Consider the following 17,198-nt stretch of genomic DNA (forward strand, 5'->3'; position numbering starts at 1 on the left):
TGTCGGGTGCGAAACCCATCTGTTACGGAAGACAGAGACGACAACCTACTGCTAGAAACTTCCGTCCATTCTCTCTCTATCTCCGTCACCACCACCACCAATTCACTGTTCAGTAGTACAGTAAGAAAAAGAACACATGCAGGAAATAGAGAAACCACAAAAATAAAAATAAAAAAAGAAAGGAGAAAAACCATTAAATATAAAGAAAGAGAGAAAGCAAACAGCAGTGGTTATCAGAGACAAATACTGATAGAGTACAATACGAGTAAACTGAGAGAGAGAGAGAGAGAGAGAGAGAGAGAGAGCAAAGCGTGCTTTTTATCTATTCAGTACTTTGCCTTTAACAGCAATCATCACCACCACCACCGCCATAACCACCGCTAATATCCATTCTCAATGGCATTTTTGCTAATGTGCGGTTGAGATCCGTTTTTCTGTTTCTCATTTGTAGTGATCTTTTCTGTTGATATTATGGGGAGTGTGTCGTCCGATGATGGTTCTGATCAGCAAAGCGAGAGATGTGGGAGTTACAGTTTGAGTGCTGACGTCAGCGAGTCAGAGAGTTGTAGTAGCTTCTCTTGTCGGCGGTTTGATGGTGGTGAAGGTGCTTCCAGTTCTATAACTTCGTCTCCTCGTCCGCCGGGGAAATCTAGTTTCTCTTTTCAAGGGCCGTTGATGCTGCCCGTCATTGGAGGAAAGGATTTCATGATTTGCGATGTCAAGCCTGAGAAACGGGAAACGGATTTGTCTGGTAGTTCTCATTATTATTGTCATCCTTTTGTTTTTTCTTTCTAAACTTAGTTATTTCACTTGTTGGGTTGTTTAATGTCTTTTATGGTGGATTGAGTGAGATTTGAGGTCAATGAAGGAGATAATTTAGAACCCTTTTTGTTTTCCGGCTGCGGAGAGGAAAACCGACAATTTTTTGAGGTTTTTGTACCTATTTTTTATTCTGGGTCTAGGTGAATCGAAGGAGCTTAGTAGCTTTAATTTATCAAATCTTTATGCAATTTTTTAAATTCCCATTTCAGGAACTCTTGATTTATCAAAATTTTTAGGCAATTCTTTAAATTTCCATTTAGTGTATTTCTTCTATAGGTTTCTCGAGTCTTGGTAACGTGTAGGTAATTATTATGTCTACTACAAATTGCGGTTAATCCTTTGTCCTTTTAGGAATACCCTTCTGAAGTATTTCTATGTTTTTGTAATTTTATTTTATTTATCTTTTTCAGAAGTGGAAATGATGAAAGAGAGATTCGCTAAGCTTCTGTTGGGAGAGGACATGTCTGGAGGTGGTAAAGGAGTATGTACTGCTCTTGCTATTTCAAATGCTATCACTAATCTCTCTGGTCTGTATAAAAGTTCTCTTTTTGAACATATGTATAACATTTTATGATTTTATCTGGTGTTTTATGTTTTTTTTTTTAAGGTCTAAACTTTGCTTTTGTTGATTTTTGTAGCAACCGTGTTTGGTGAGCTGTGGAGGTTAGAGCCATTAGCCCCACAAAAGAAGTCAATGTGGCGCAGAGAGATGGAGTGGCTCTTATCTGTGAGTGATTCAATTGTTGAGCTTGTTCCTTCAATACAACAATTCCCTGGTGGGGGCACATATGAAGTCATGGTACCTCGACCACGGTCAGATTTATACATGAATCTCCCTGCCCTGAAGAAACTTGATGCTATGTTGATTAGTATGCTTGATGGGTTTTGTGACACGGAATTCTGGTATGTTGATCGGGGGATTATCTTGGCTGATGGTGGTGATTGCGATGTGTATCCATCAAGCATTGCAAGTGCAAGGCCTTCAATTAGGCAGGAAGAGAAGTGGTGGTTGCCATGCCCAAGAGTACCATCGAATGGATTGTCAGAGGATGCAAGAAAGAGGTTGCAGCAATGCAGGGATTGCACAAACCAGATATTAAAGGCAGCAATGGCAATTAATAGTAGTGTGCTTGCTGAGATGGAGATACCTAGTGCATACTTGGAAACCTTACCTAAGGTGTGGTTTCTGTCTCTCTTTGATCGAAATGTATGCACCACTAGCATGTTCACTTTGATAACTTTTTAGCGTATTGGTTTGAAACTTTGCTGGTTTGTATTTCTCTCCAGTAAAATCTTCTTTTTCCGTAACAAATGAGGTTCTGAGAGGTGATTTTGTTAGATTTACAGTGCTGGTAACTGCGTATATGACTCTTCTATGAACTTAGATTTCATTTGCATTAGCAAATAAATTGTTGATGCAAAACTCTGTAATGGTGGCTTGAGAGGATACCTGTTTTTATTTACAAACTACAGTACTGGTGTTATTTCATTCTTTTCAGTGATATATTCTTGAAATATTTAAAAAGAATTAGCAACTAAAAAATAATACAGTTGTAGTGTAGCAAAGAAGATAATGTTCTGGTGTGTGCTCTTGTCTGATATAATGTGAGGGAAGACGCTGGTGCAAATTTTGGTACTTAATCCCCTTGGCCCCACTTTTTTGTTTTTTTCATTTTATCTTTCTAAAATACATAAATGTAGAACTGTTGTTTCATTGAAAACCTTGATGGTATGCCCATTGCAAATCTTGCGACCTCACACCTGTCTGGTAAAATGTAAGTTTGATCAACCAATTGGTCCAATTCTATAGCTAAGCTAAACATGTCGCTTCTTGCTTGGAATAAGAGGCCTAATGGAACCATTTTGTGCATACTGTTACTGAAGTTTCTCCTTTTCAGAAGAGTAATGCTCAATGGTTTGCTAATGCCGTAGTTAATAGATTAGCATTCTTGTCTTGCCGTACATATTTCAAATTATTGTGAACTTTTTTTTGGTATTTTTTTCTTGTATATCTCTCCTGAATTTGTCAACAGTATTTTATTACCTTGTAATTCTCTAGCTTTACTTCACCAAGACTCTTGGTGCTTATCAATTTTATTTGTTGAAATCCAGCTGTCTGAAAGTCTGAAACAGGATATCATAGAACTGGAAAATAGTAAATTAGTTTTGGATTATGAAAATATCTCATATGCAATCCTATCGAACAAAGTGCATGTACCTGTTGCATTGAATAGAACTACGGAAATTGGCATGCCCTGTTAATACATATTATTACCTGCATTTTTTGGGGATAATAGCAGAAAATTTTTTGTAGTTTCTCTTCTTCTCCTTTTCTTTATGCATTTTCTTCTCATTCTATGTTTTAACCCTTTTTTTTCCACTTGCCTTTTCTTGTGCAATCACAATCAGAGTGGAAAAACTTGCCTGGGAGATATCATTTACCGCTACTTAACTGCTGAGCAGTTCAAGCCGGAATGTCTTCTTGATTGCCTAGACCTCTCAACAGAGCATCATACACTCGAAGTAGCCAACAGGATTGAGGCAGCCGTTCATGTCTGGAAGCAGAAAGAACAGAAAAAGCCCACGAATAACACAAAAGTTAAGCACTCATCATGGGGTGTTAAGGTCAAAGGCCTTGTTGCTGACACCAAAAAGAATCATTTTATGGCCCATCGAGCTGAGACCCTCTTACAGAGCCTAAGGCTTCGCTTCCCCGGCCTTCCACAGACAGCATTGGATATGAACAAGATTCAATATAACAAGGTATTGCTTCATTGCTTCTTTCATAACAAATAGCTTAAGGGTGCAATTCAATGAATTGAAGAGTGGGCTTATGTGGGTGATTTCTTATGGAATTCCTATCAAGTACTTACTGCATTGCTCGCTTTTTAGAAAGATGCACTAAAAATGAATTTTGTCTCTTAGATTTGTTAATGTTTCTTGTCCTTACATTAGACGCTGTTCAATAAAGTTTTCCTGTGAGCATTGTTGCAGCATGTGATGCAGTTGGTTTCTTTACTATTGATTAATTAAGGATTAATTGAAAAATAAAGTATGATGGTGGTGAAGAGTTTGTTTTCTTGCAGGACGTTGGACAGTCGATTCTTGAAAGCTACTCGAGAGTAATGGAAAGCTTGGCCTTCAACATTATGGCAAGGATAGATGATGTTCTGTTTGTAGACGATGCCTCCAAACGATGTGCTGCAGCAGAATCAATGTCCCTATTCAATCGGAATGGGTTGGGTGGTCTTCCTATTCAGAAGCGGATGTCACCTAGCCCCTTCTCCATCCAACACAGCCCATTCGCCTCTCCATTTGCAACTCCAACTTTCTGTTCTTCCACTCCAGTGGCTGGAAGCCCAGCTAGAGCACCATCCTCTCTAAATAGGAACAACGTGAAGGAAGCAATCGATCAGAAGTTAGAGAAACCATATGCAGCTGACTTTGAGAAGGTTTGGTCGTACACTGGCAACCTCAGTTCAAGAAGAGTTTCTGGAGATGCCCCTGAGCGAGATTGACATTTGGAGAACTTGACTATCTCAAGTGAGAGTTAAGAGCCCTGTAGATGTGAATGTGATTAGGAGCCTTGGATTGTGACTGTCAGGGTCCTAGGGTTGGTATCTAACTTTGTATATTCCTTTAGCTATATATAGAAAGATCAAGTTCTAAAGTTTTGATCATGTGTTTTTGTTTGCACATTTTAAGTTGTAATTGATCAAAGATTATGTATTCCGATAAAGAAAGTTATGCTCTCTTCTATTTTCTAGGCAGGCGTATTTGGCATGTAGTTTAATAAGAAAATAATTGTGGAATAAGCTTCAATAAAAAAAAAGGAAGTGTTAACCGGTGGAATATTAATCAAATGCATTTTTAATTTAACTTGTTTCTTGAATATATATATATATATATATATATATAAAAGAAAGTGTAAAAGGTTCCATTTGTTCATTGAAAATAGCCTGGAAAAACTTTTCCTGGTTGCAATATTAAAAATTAATGAAAAAATATTAAAAATTTTAATTTATAAAACCATAGAAATATGTTAATCAAATAATTTTCATAGTTTAAAAACTTATTGTTAAACATAAAAATACAAAAAAAAAAAAAGAAAAATGATAAATTGTAAGTTGGTGACTAGCGACCAATGGTAGCTGCTATCAATTAGTGAGTAAAAAAATGTGTAAAATTATAATAAATTTATCAATATATAAAAATGAGAGATCATTTTCCTTAAAAACAATTTAGTTTTCTCCGTTGAACTAAAAATTTGATATCCTTCCAAGCCAACTTAAAATCATAGTTGTTCTACTACAAAAATGTTAATCACGGAGCATGAAGAACTGTAACAGAAACGTTTCACCAATTTATTGTTATTATTAGGGGATCCAAGTCTATACAAAATGATGAATATTCATAAAATCAACTTTAGAAACTAATTAATGAGTGGCCAAAGACAAACTGCACAACATGAAATAAATAAAAAACCCTGACAGGGAAAGGAAATTCAGTCAGTATTGAATCGCCAGTCAATTCTGGACTCCACCCAGATCAAGAAATGAGATTGCACTCGGCTGATCCCTGAAATAGTGAAATGTATAATGCAGCTTCAGGGTGATTGAAGTTTCACTTCCCTGGTAGACGGAAAACAGCAAGTTGTTGATTGACTTTCAACAATCATGATATGAGAATCTCAAGTCTGTCCCAAAACTTTCAGGCATTCACATAGACTGGGATCAAACTCGTAGAGATCCAAGGAAATTTCGGTTCAGGATCTTTGATTACAATACTTGTATTATCTTGAGAACTTCCATCTATCAGAAGTCCATGATCATCAGAAGATACAGTGTATCATCTAAATATCAGACCATGACTAGATTTAATAGGAGCAAAGCAGAAAATTAATTGTTATTTTACAAGGACAGCACTTCAAGTTGATTTTGAGCTTGCACCTGTTAAATTCATAAAATCAGAATCAGCAAACTACTCTGTACATAGACTAAAAGGGAGTAATTGTAAATACAAAATGAATGTGATGGTAATAATTTCAAATCATTTTTTTATCCAATCGATCGAAATAGGATTTTTGAAATAAGGAATAAACAAACTATTGATATTTTGATCATCGCTCCTTTTCTTATATATATATTTTTTTATTTGATTACACTGGCAAAATGATCAATCAAAATAATTGTGGGTCTGCAACTCTCTAATTAGTGACCACTCTATGAACCATATGCTGGCTTAGTCCCACCAGTAAATCAAGATGATCAAAGTGGCCATCAAACACAAAAACTAATAACTAATTTTAAGCTCTTAGATATAAGAAAATTATGAATGTCAGGACACCTCATAATCCAACTACTAAGGCCCCATTTTATATAAGTGAATCCACAAAATTTTCTGGACTTGATTTGGAATTTTATAATCTCACATTTGTTACAAATGAAAATGTTCATTTCACTCTCTTAAGTTCAATTCTATGGCAATTAACATAACTAAAACCAAATTATATCATTTATAAATAAATTCTATATTTCAAGTTCATTCATACTAAACAAAGGTAAAACATTTCCAGTTTTGGATTTTAGCAAACATATTGTTTCTTTGTCATAGAACATCTAAGAGAATTGAATGTGAGGCAGATATTTAGAAGATAGCCAGGGTAGGCATTGGAAACTTGGTTACGTAAAAATAGAGAATTTCAAAACAAACTTCAGAAATATCTCATAGCTGTTAACTTCCGATTTTCAACAATTTCTATGCAGAGATTCATTTGCAAAAGTACATTGATAAACAATGCACTTTCAGGACAAATTGGTTTATGCAGTCCCTACTAAACTGGAATGTAAAAACTTCATTGGAATCTTTATCACGTTTAGAATTTGATCAAAATAGAATTTATGATTCTTATAGTCACTTCGAAGCACTCACCACCCAAAAAAATCCTGCTAGTGAAAAGCAAAATCCCAATACTATTTTACATTGCATTCAATAAATATTATGAAGATTATCAAAATGTTGTCAGAATCATAATGGCCTAACCTTTTTCTAAACATTAGAGGTCAATTTGACTCGGCAATATGTTGAACTAAAACTTAATGCACATGCAGGGATAAAAATTGTAGAAACATTTCCAAAATGCCTACAAGAAAAGTTGACAAACTAATAGCAAATATTAATAAAAGTCGAGCAAATGAAATCGAGGCACAACTAAAAACAAAACTCAGAAAAGTAGTACACAAAGGTCAAAGGAGAAGGCTTACCTCCATAGAGGTTAAGAGTAACCCAATGAGGAGGTGGCCAAAACATCTTCGCATGTTCAGGGTAATTTCCTAAAGGTCCTATTGCGCCACTCTCCAAATCAAATACACCGATGTCTCCACCTACCAATAGTCCATCATCTCCCCCAGACGGATAATCTTCCCTTGGATAGAAGAAATTATCCACAAAAAATATACAATTCCCTTTGCATTCTTTAAGGTCAGAAACTGTTGCAGAAAATGTAGAATCATCACCTAAAAACAACACACGATTGCCCAAGCTTTTCACCTCAATCCAGCTCTGTACTTCTTCGTCTAATTTAAAAACCTTAAACCTTACCGTCCTCTCACTCATATACTGTGCAAGATGCTCCAAATATTCCTCATCAAAGCTCAAACTCCCTTCCCCAGTATCAATACTCAAATACATATCAACTAATAATAACTCCCCATTTGACTCAACCAAATACTTCTTGTCACCACCAAAAACAGGATTTGCAATCAAACTTAACTCTGTGTTCAAACCCACGACCACGGTCCTCCCTGTGTTATCAACCGCATAAAAATTCCCTTTATAAACAATCACATCATCATAAGGAGAAGGCATGTCTTGTATTATAGTCCATTTCTTATCACCACTTTTAAACACAGCCAATTTTCCTGATACATGGATTGTAAGCAACATAAACTCGGTTTCACAATTTAGCCATATTATTACCACTTTCTCCATGTACAAATTACCAATATCAGATGATGACGAATTCGATTTGTAGTTAACGTGATGCAGAACATATTCTTGACCCAATTCAGAAACCCTAAAGTTCAATAAATTCAAAATGCGAGGGAAGTTACTGGGTAAGGAATTTAACTTACACCTTGACAGAGGATTCAACAAGTGCTTTCTGTCGGGGTTATCTTCTTCGATTTTGACGAGCCAGCCATCTGGGTCCGTTTGGTAATGGGAATTGGGTAATCCGATTAGAAATATGGTGCGTCTGGAGAGATAGAAACCGAAGGAGGTATGAGAGATTCCGTCGTTTGGAAGTATCCGGAATGTGCCTGATAATCGGCGAGGTTTTGGGGAGATAGCGGATCGCCATGAAGTGCAAACGGAGCGGAATCGGAGGATATCAATGGAGGTCTCGAGGCATTTGGATATTTGCTCGAGGAGGTCTTTTGGGAGCTGGGCCCATTCAGCCATTTCTCCGGCCTGATTTTCCCGGGAAAGTGAGGGAAAATTAGCGAGAGATGGAGAAGAAAAGTCGTTAGGCTGCAGGGGACACGGGTTAAAAAGGACGAAGTGACTTTTGAGATTGGGCTGCAAATGAAATTGGAGTTGGGCCCCATCCCAAACACCCAATATGATGCTGTTCAAGTCCTATTGATGTTTTTCTATTTTAGAAATTCTATTTGAAATTTTATTATTGCAAGTAGTAAGTCACTGAGCTTCAAAATTTTAATGCCAATTTTGATCCCAGGGTGATAAGTCTAACTAATTGACATTGTGTTTGTCATTACTAATTCATAAAATAGAGGATTTGCCATCTTTATACTTCAAGGATAGAAATATTTCATTAGATGTAAGTTCATAGTTGGAGGGTGTTATGTTAGTTTAGTGATAATTTAATGTAATATTTCTTAAATTTATATAAGATTATTTCTTATATACATGGAAATAAGAAATAAGATAATTAGTAGGATTCATATAAGAATATTAAAATCTCTCTCAATAGGAGATGTTATCCATAAATTTGATGAGACCTAATATGTATAAGTACAAATATCTCCTTGGTATAGTTCACATCATAAGAGTGAAACAAGACATTCATCCATTTAAATAATGGTTAAATATAAAAATTCACCTCTCAACTTTGCAATTTTATTGTGCATTTGAACTTGCAAATTTTGGTAACGTTGCAAAATATTAATTTAATATAGAGTTAGCATAAATTGTGAAATAATAATTTCACATTTTTTCAACTAAGCGTTTAATTGATCTAATTTTTCAAGTTGAAGTGTTCAATAAAATAATTTTGCAAGTTGAATTGTTTAATTGGTGTAATTTTATAAATTGAAGTATTGGATAAGCCAAAATAAAAATTAAGGGTACCACAATTAAAATCGCAAAATTCAAGAGCAAATTTATGTGTTGAGCCTTTAAATAATTCAAACTATTCAATAATAATTCATTCATTCATATCCATTAATTAATGGTCCATTTGACATATTTAAATATAAAGGTCTGAATAATAATTCATTCATTTACATACATATATTTAAATATAAAGGTTATGGTCATTGGACCACCATCATATAAATAATATCGGCTGAATACATAAATTCACCCATGAATTTTGGAACTTTAATTTTGTGGCATCCTAAAATTTGCGAATGACTTATTGTGCACCTGAACTTGTAAATTTTAATAATATAACACACTTTTTCAACACTAATATCAATAATTTTTAGGGTTTTTGACTTTAACAACAAAATGTCTGCTTGATATGTAGTTAAAATGACTTTTCAAACAAGAATTATCATAAATTTTAACTTTTTATTGAGTGTTTAATTGATCTAATTTTGCAAGTTGAAGTGTTCAATAAAATAAATTTGAAAATTGAAATGTATAATAATTATAATTTTATACTTAAATTTTTTGCATGATCTGCATGGAAATTATGTGGGACTTACCTTATCGAGTTCTAGTCTTATTTGATTTTTTGGTATTCCTAACTGAGAAGAAATATAAGAACAAATCCGTTTTTTACTGCAATAATATTTCTTCCTTAAAAGTCAATTAATTTTTCTAATTCGATTTAAAGAAGCCTTATGAAGTCTATATAAGGAGAGATCTGTACACAATTAAAATTATCTTTTATTCTACCCTCATTGTCGTTTCTCTATTTACAAGATAATTATTGCTCCATTCAGGATTCAAATGCCTCGAGGATGATTTGGTTCAGCTAAAATAAAGAATGCTTTATATCTTGCAGACCCTACTTCTCCCTTTCATTCTAAGTGCATCTGCATTCAATACTACAACTTCTCAAGTAGAATCTTTTCACCTAATAGTCTGTGGCATTTTTAGTTTGTCCATCTTTCTCCATCTAAGCTTCTTGTTGTTCATAAGCATTTTCCTTCTGTCACTTGTCTTTTTCACCTAGCCTTACTACGACTTATGCTCCATTTCAGTTAACACATGGCTTATTAGTTACTTCCATTCATGCTCATAAGCTTTTCTTAATAGTAATTGATGATTACTCTAGAAATATATGGCTTTTCATAGTGAAAACAAAAACAGAAGCTAGATAATTATTGCAATCCTTTGTACACTTAGTTGAGACTCTGTTCAGTACCAAAATGAAAACAATAAGAAGTGATGATGCCCCTAAATTTTTAATGAATGACTTTATACTCTTAATGGCATATTAACCCATGAAACCACATATGTAGAGACACCTCAACAGAATGGTAGAGTGGAGAGAAAGCACTAGCATATCCTTAACATTATTAGAGCATTGCTTTTTCAATCCAAAATTCCAAAATCTTTTTGGTCATATGCTGTCTTACATTCAGTTTATCTCATGAATGGACTGCCTATTCCTCTACTTAAAGACAAAAGCCCTTTAGTATCAAACCTTACCTGATCTCAGTGACCTTAAATAAAGTCTTTGCTCTTTGTGTCTTGCCACAGCTAGTCACAGGACCAAACTTAAACATAGAGCCAAGAAATATGTTTTTCTTGGCTATAAGCTACCAGTGATCATTCCTTATTTGTTCATGAACAATCTTCTATTTATAGAAGATTGGCCGAAAAATTCTTGTATTTGACCATAACCAGACTAGATATAACTTTTGTAGTTAACCGACTCGGTCAATTCTCATCCAAACCAATAGATCTTCACTTACAAGTCTTACATAGAATTCTCAAATATGTCAAATGTGCTCCTGGAAAAGGCTTGTTCTTCCCTTCCTCTTCTTCTCTTCATTTAAAAGCCTTCAGTAATTAGGAATTTAAGACTGGCCAAGTAGCATTGATACGAAAAGATCAATATCTGGTTATAGTTATATTGGCAATTCTCTCATGAGTTGGACATAAAAAAGCAAACTAATATTTCAAGGTCCTCTTCTGAGGACCTTATATCGTATCCTCGCTGTTGTTACTTGTGAAATCCAATGGCTCAAGTAAAAAAGCAAACTAATATTTCAAACTAATAATATGTTTGTGGCAGGCAGGCAGGGCTTGGTGGCTGGCTCCTAGTTGGAAAGTTATGCATCATTTGCCACCATAAAATGAAAAAAAAAAAAAAAATGATAAAAGGTGCTGCAAAGTGAGTGCAGTATGGTTGATCATGGTCGTGGACCCAAATTCTAATGCTTTCTGCCGGATAAATGACATCGAAGATCATTAAAATTTGAATATTTTTAATTTAATCATATAAACATTTATTTATTTTGTATGGGTCACTAAATTTTAATTTGTTTTTTCTTATTTTATTACATTGGAAATTTTTCTACAAATTATTAGCTCACCTATTTAAATTGACTTATGAACTACGTGTTTACTAACTCAAATTATATTTGCGAAATGTTTGTTTGTGTCAAAATTTTCCATGAATTTTTGCTAAAAAAGATCCCTTACAAGTTCAATTGAAAAAAAAAAAAGAGTTAAAATAGTGATCCAAATGAATCAAATTAATGTTTTGTGATGAGATGTCTCAAATTCGACATCTATCGACTATAAGAGTTTTCACTATTTTGACGAGTAAACAACGTTCTTTTGTCTCTCCAACGAATAAACAAAATTAACATTATGTAACTCAATTTTAAATAATTTTAAACTTTTATTTTGTTTAGCTACTTTCTAATAATTGTATTAAAGATAGGACATGACCTTTTTTAGAGGCACAAATTAATATTAAAATCTTATTTTAAAATAATAATAATAAGGTTTGGAATATATATATATATAGTATAAGTTCTTCTGAATAGCACCATTCTTCCACGACACCGAGATCATTGTTGATTTTTAAAGTGTTTTGTTTCTTTTCTGATTATACATTACTGCTTTTGAAAACAGAAATAATGATAGATTAAAAATGATAGAAATATTTTTAATTGAGGTGCTATTACTATAAAATATCGAAATTGATGTGAAATGGATAAAAAGATTAAATACGATTGAAATTATAAAAATTTATAAAGTTGGAAGCATTTATAAAATTTTTAAATGTGAGATAATTTGACAGTTAAAGGTGCAATTAAGGTAATTAATTGATGATTCTCTTACTTTCTTAAAAAGTTAGTTCATTATGTGTTATCGTTTTGTCCAGTTAAATTATTAAAGAAATCTCAAATTTTTTAATTGTAATCCCAGCAAAGTGTCATAGTGTCACGATCCATTTCCGTGGGCCGGACCGGCACTAGGACCTGGGTGGGCTTAAGGCCCCCGAAGTCCGTAGTAAACCTAACTTCTTTAAATTCCCCATTTTATTCATAATTATGGATTCAGGCCCATTAACTTGTTATACATATGCATCCAAAATACAGTTCATATATATTTAATCTGGACTTTCATTATTTATTTACAACCCAGCTGGAATACAATTGCGGAACTCTACCTTTACATTCACATCATTATTTCTATCATTAACAGTCTTTTATAGTAAGTATTTCAATTCCATAGGGCTTTTCTTTCTTTCTATTACCTGAAAAAAAAAATAGTAGGCAGGGGTGAGCGCCAAACTCAATGAGTAGGGTTAGATAACCCTCTCACCCCACACAGTCACACAGATGCTAAAATATTTTAATCTGGTCATTCGTTTAATTATATGATCATGCAGTTTGTCACACAAATGGCAATACAACAGCAATCACAATTATTATCACCTTCATATAATCACATCACGTGGAAATTAGTCAGTGGAGTCACCAAACCCCCGATGAGCCGTCTTGTAACGCCCCATTTTTCTGTGTCTGAAATAGTAAGTTATCGGTCTGTGAATAGTGCCATCGGTCCGGGAATAAGTATTATTTTGGTCCGGAAAAATTACTATCTATATGTTATATTTTATTTAATATTTTTGGAGTATGTATACATTATTTTTATGGGTAGAAAGTAAGTAATGAATATTTTTTTAGAGAAATTAGAGAATTAGTGAATAGTGAATTATGTTGTTATATTAATTAAAGAAATTAGAGAAATTATTTTTATGGAGTAAATTTGAGATGGTGTTATATTAATTAAGGAAATTAGAGGAATTATTTTTAAGGATTAAATTTAAGAATTTTTATGGAGATAAATAATATTTTGAAGGAATTTAATTTGGAGAATATTTGTAGCCATTAGATTGAATTACATTGCTCAATCCTAGCCATCCAATTTTGGTGAAAGGACCAAATTACCCTCTAGTCAACTCCATTATTTGATCTAACATATTTTCTTCCTTTTCCTCTCCATCTAACGTGACCTTTCTCTTCTTCTTCTTCTTCTTCTTCTTCTTCTCCTTTAGGTCTTTAATTTTTACTTCCTAAACACATCAAATACACTCCATTAAACTTTGATTAAGTACTTAATCTTTGAGATTAAAGCTTGAGAAATGATATTTGGTGAATAATTTCAAGTAATTTGGAGGACAAAGGGTGGAGAACTTCCTAACAAAGACAAGGGAAAACTAAGGCTTCAAGAGTTTGATTTAAGCTTGTTAGAGCTTATGTTTAAGGTTAGTGTTCATAAACACTCTTATCTTGTTTCAATTTTTGATTTTGTGAAGTTTATACTATTTTGTGAAAATTGGGAATTTTATATGAAATGATTTGATTATTGAATTTTGGTGGTATAAATGTGTTCTTGAGAGATTTCTAAGCATGCTTATATGTTGAATTGATAAGGAAAATAATTTCTTCTTCATTCTTCAAGAGTGGCAGAACCCATTGATGAATAAGGCCTTAAGTTTTCTTGTTATTATTTGTGGATTTATGATCTTAAGATGATATTTGATGAGTATTTAGTATGTGGTAGAAATCTCTACCTTGTATATGATTTAAGTAAGCTGAAATTAGGAAAAAGTGTTATTGGGTGTGATTAAGGACTGTTTTTCGATCCCTTGCATTTCCCATTAGTGTCTGAGTCCTTCATGAAAGTTGTAGGTCTGCTCCTTAGCTTTCCAACCCATCCTCTTGTGTCCAATTTGGATATATATAGCTCAACTTATGGCTGAAACACCCAAACTGACTCTGTTATGACGGGCTACATGCATCACTGAATTGAGTGCCCTTTTTGACCACTATAATGATAAGATTATGTTCTGAGTTCTTCATGAGAGTTGTTGCCCTGTGTCTTGAGACTTCTCTGGTTTTGGATTGGTGTGATTTGAGTGTCTGGATAAGTAGAAATTTGATAAACATTGAAATTAGTTCTGCTGATCAGGTCTGGACTGTTGGTCTGTGTTCCTAGCTTTTTTTTGCCATCTTAAAGATTGATCTGGGTTGTGGTCCCTTCATAACATTTGTATTATTTTGTTTTAGCTTTCTAATGAATCAAACATCACTCAATTTGGAGACACAGAACTTAAGTTATGTCTTAAAAACCCAGCAAAGGTCAAGGTTATATTAATGCTGGAAATTTTCTATGTCATGAATTATAGGTTTATTTGGATAAATGAAGGTATGAATTATGTGTGATGAAGTTCTCTTCATTCTTTGTATCCTTTAAGATTTATTTGACAAAAATAAGACATAAGTTTGAAAAGTGTTGTTGTGGATATGTTTAAATGGATATAAATTGGAAAGGTGTGAAATTGATTTAGATAATGCATGATGAGGGTTGAAATTGATACTTTTGTGCATAAGAGTTGTGTTAGCATGCTTGATTGGAGAAGGAAATTCCTCCCCTTGGTACCACCTTGGTGTAGTAAAGCTTACTTAATTATTTTATATATATGACATAAGTATGATTATTTGATAACTTTTATATGTTTAGAGTTTTAACAAAGAAATGGGTATTTAAGGTGTATGTGCTTTGAATTTTGAATAAGGAAAATATGATTTCATTATGACTTTAAGAAAGTTTTAAAAGAAAAGGGATTTATGATAAATTTTCTATATTAAGTAATTATGTTGAAGTATATGAGTTACTTAAGTTCTAAAGTAAGCTTACATGTATGATTTCATATGATAAGAAATTTTCTATGTTCAGTAATTATGTTTAAGGATGAAATTTTCAGTTACTACGTTCTAAAGTAAGCTTACATTATGAATTTAAGAAGACTAAAGAATAAGACAAGTTTTATGATAAGTGTTATGAATTAAGAATTAAAACAAGGATTTTGGGCTCTACTATACTTAGTGTGAATTTGATGCGTGATTTGATTTTATTCTGTCTGATGAGCATGCTCGGCATTTGATGCCATTCTGATAAGAAGCTATGATCATATGCTAGACACGTGGGTGTCTTCTGTTCTGTTAGGGCGGACGCGCTCTATATGTTCTGAATCTGTTGGCGACCTAAGGCCATTCTGAATCTGTTCTGAAAACCTATCTGCTTCTCTTTCTCCTAAGTGTATGCGAGCCCTATGGCAAATATCTGTACAATTAAACGAATGAGATCATATTATTTTAGTAAACATTACTTTGGAAATTACTGGTTATGTTATCAAATAATATTTCGGTACATGGTATTAAAAATAAAGAGTATATGTATTGGTATAATGTTTAAGTAATGAATTTATGATTTGAAAGAATTAAATTATTTATGTTATTAATTATAAGTTTATTTGAAGGAACCAAAGTATTTATGATGATAAAATGTCTTAAGTAAAGGATTTATGGTATAAAGAATTAAATTCTTTATGTTATTAATTACTAGTATATGTGCTATTTGTTTTGCTATAAATGGAAATGTATGTTGAATTTTAATGCATTTATGATTGTAAATAATTTTATGAAATTTGTTTTTAAGTAAGTTGTCATCGCAACTTTGGTAAGTATGTGAATTATGAGCACCACTGAGTTTTATACTCAGCGCGTCGATTTTTATCACGCGTAGGTTGAAGATCGTGGTTGCTACTTGAAGATTTGAAGAGTAATATCAAAGCAGAAGTGACTAATTTGGTAGTAGTCGATTGAGATTTATGTAATGAAGAATGATGGCATGTATAATTGTTACATTTTCAGATATTATGTTATTTGAAATATAATTGAAGTATGTAATTACAAAGTATTTTGATGTATATATTTGGAGAGAAGAGTAAGATTGATTGAATATGAAATATTTGAAGTCAGTTGATATGATTAGTTCATTAAGACTTGATAGATATAATGAATGCAATTAATTGATGGATCTAAAATACTATTGAGGATTTATTCAATTATGAAAGTATAAAAGTGTTGTTATGTTATAAAGATTATTTGGAGATGTTGGAAGTTTAGAGTTTAATTGGAAGTATTTTGTATTCACATGTTTGGCGAGCTCAGTTTTTAAAAGGATATTCTTACAATATTTCTGTAGGAATTTTCCCAATGTATATAAAAAAAATGCAAGGAAAATGAAATGAAATTGCTATTATAAAAATAAAAAAAAAAATTTACTCGCTAAACTTGTGAATACTCAATTACTTCTAATTCATAATTTTAGTTTTATGATTTATATGTTAAGTTAAGATGGTGTCTCCGGCACCGAATGTGGCATCCGCCGTCGGGTCTCTCGGGACTGGGCGGAGGGTGTTACACGTCCTCCCACATGGCTCATCCTCTCACGTGTACACCAGGGAGCCGATCCCCCATACTGGCCGACCGGTCTAATCCTCACTTGACCAGCCCTCTCATTGTTTTTCCATTCTCTCTTTTCTTTTTCATACCAACAGGAGGCAACTCGGTGGTCTCCATCCAATCTAGATCATCAAGCGCTCACAATAGGAGGCCACCCTGCGGGCTGCAATCAAATCTAGATTTTCAGGTGCGCAACAACAAGTGGCCATCCTGTGGTTAACGGTAACGGTAACGGTAGGTGCACACGGGGGCGCCGATCTCCCATTTACCCGGCTAACGGTAATTAGGATCCATATAACGGTAACGGTAATCATAATCAGGATCCATATAACGGTAACGGTCTCACAA

At 33.5% G+C, this 17,198-nt stretch overlaps 2 protein-coding genes and 1 long non-coding RNA gene across 3 annotated transcripts; 2 read left to right on the forward strand and 1 right to left on the reverse strand.

The window, feature by feature from the left end:
- The first annotated feature begins 201 nt into the window (after positions 1–201).
- ROPGEF1 (rho guanyl-nucleotide exchange factor 1) lies at positions 202–4,588 on the forward strand. Its single transcript, XM_012229480.4, has 5 exons — positions 202–751; positions 1,233–1,349; positions 1,461–1,999; positions 3,232–3,585; positions 3,909–4,588. Exons 1-5 carry the CDS (start codon positions 472–474, stop codon positions 4,338–4,340), a joined length of 1,722 nt encoding a protein of 573 aa, XP_012084870.1. The 5' UTR covers positions 202–471; the 3' UTR covers positions 4,341–4,588.
- Positions 4,589–5,163: 575 nt separating this feature from the next.
- LOC105644205 (F-box SKIP23-like protein (DUF295)) lies at positions 5,164–8,380 on the reverse strand. Its single transcript, XM_012229481.4, has 2 exons — positions 7,086–8,380; positions 5,164–5,771 (listed from the first exon to the last, which is right to left on the reverse strand). Exons 1-2 carry the CDS (start codon positions 8,281–8,283, stop codon positions 5,749–5,751), a joined length of 1,221 nt encoding a protein of 406 aa, XP_012084871.2. The 5' UTR covers positions 8,284–8,380; the 3' UTR covers positions 5,164–5,748.
- A 4,873-nt stretch (positions 8,381–13,253) lies between these two features.
- LOC149499209 (uncharacterized) lies at positions 13,254–16,363 on the forward strand. The gene is made up of 2 exons (XR_016319588.1): positions 13,254–13,804; positions 16,129–16,363. It is a non-coding gene; the product is annotated as an uncharacterized LOC149499209 (long non-coding RNA).
- The last annotated feature ends 835 nt before the right edge of the window (positions 16,364–17,198 follow it).

The sequence above is a fragment of the Jatropha curcas genome, chromosome 1 (assembly GCF_041381405.1).
Source record: "Jatropha curcas cultivar XTBG-Jc1 chromosome 1, XTBG_Jcur_1.0, whole genome shotgun sequence".
In the NCBI taxonomy this organism is placed as follows: domain Eukaryota; kingdom Viridiplantae; phylum Streptophyta; class Magnoliopsida; order Malpighiales; family Euphorbiaceae; genus Jatropha; species Jatropha curcas.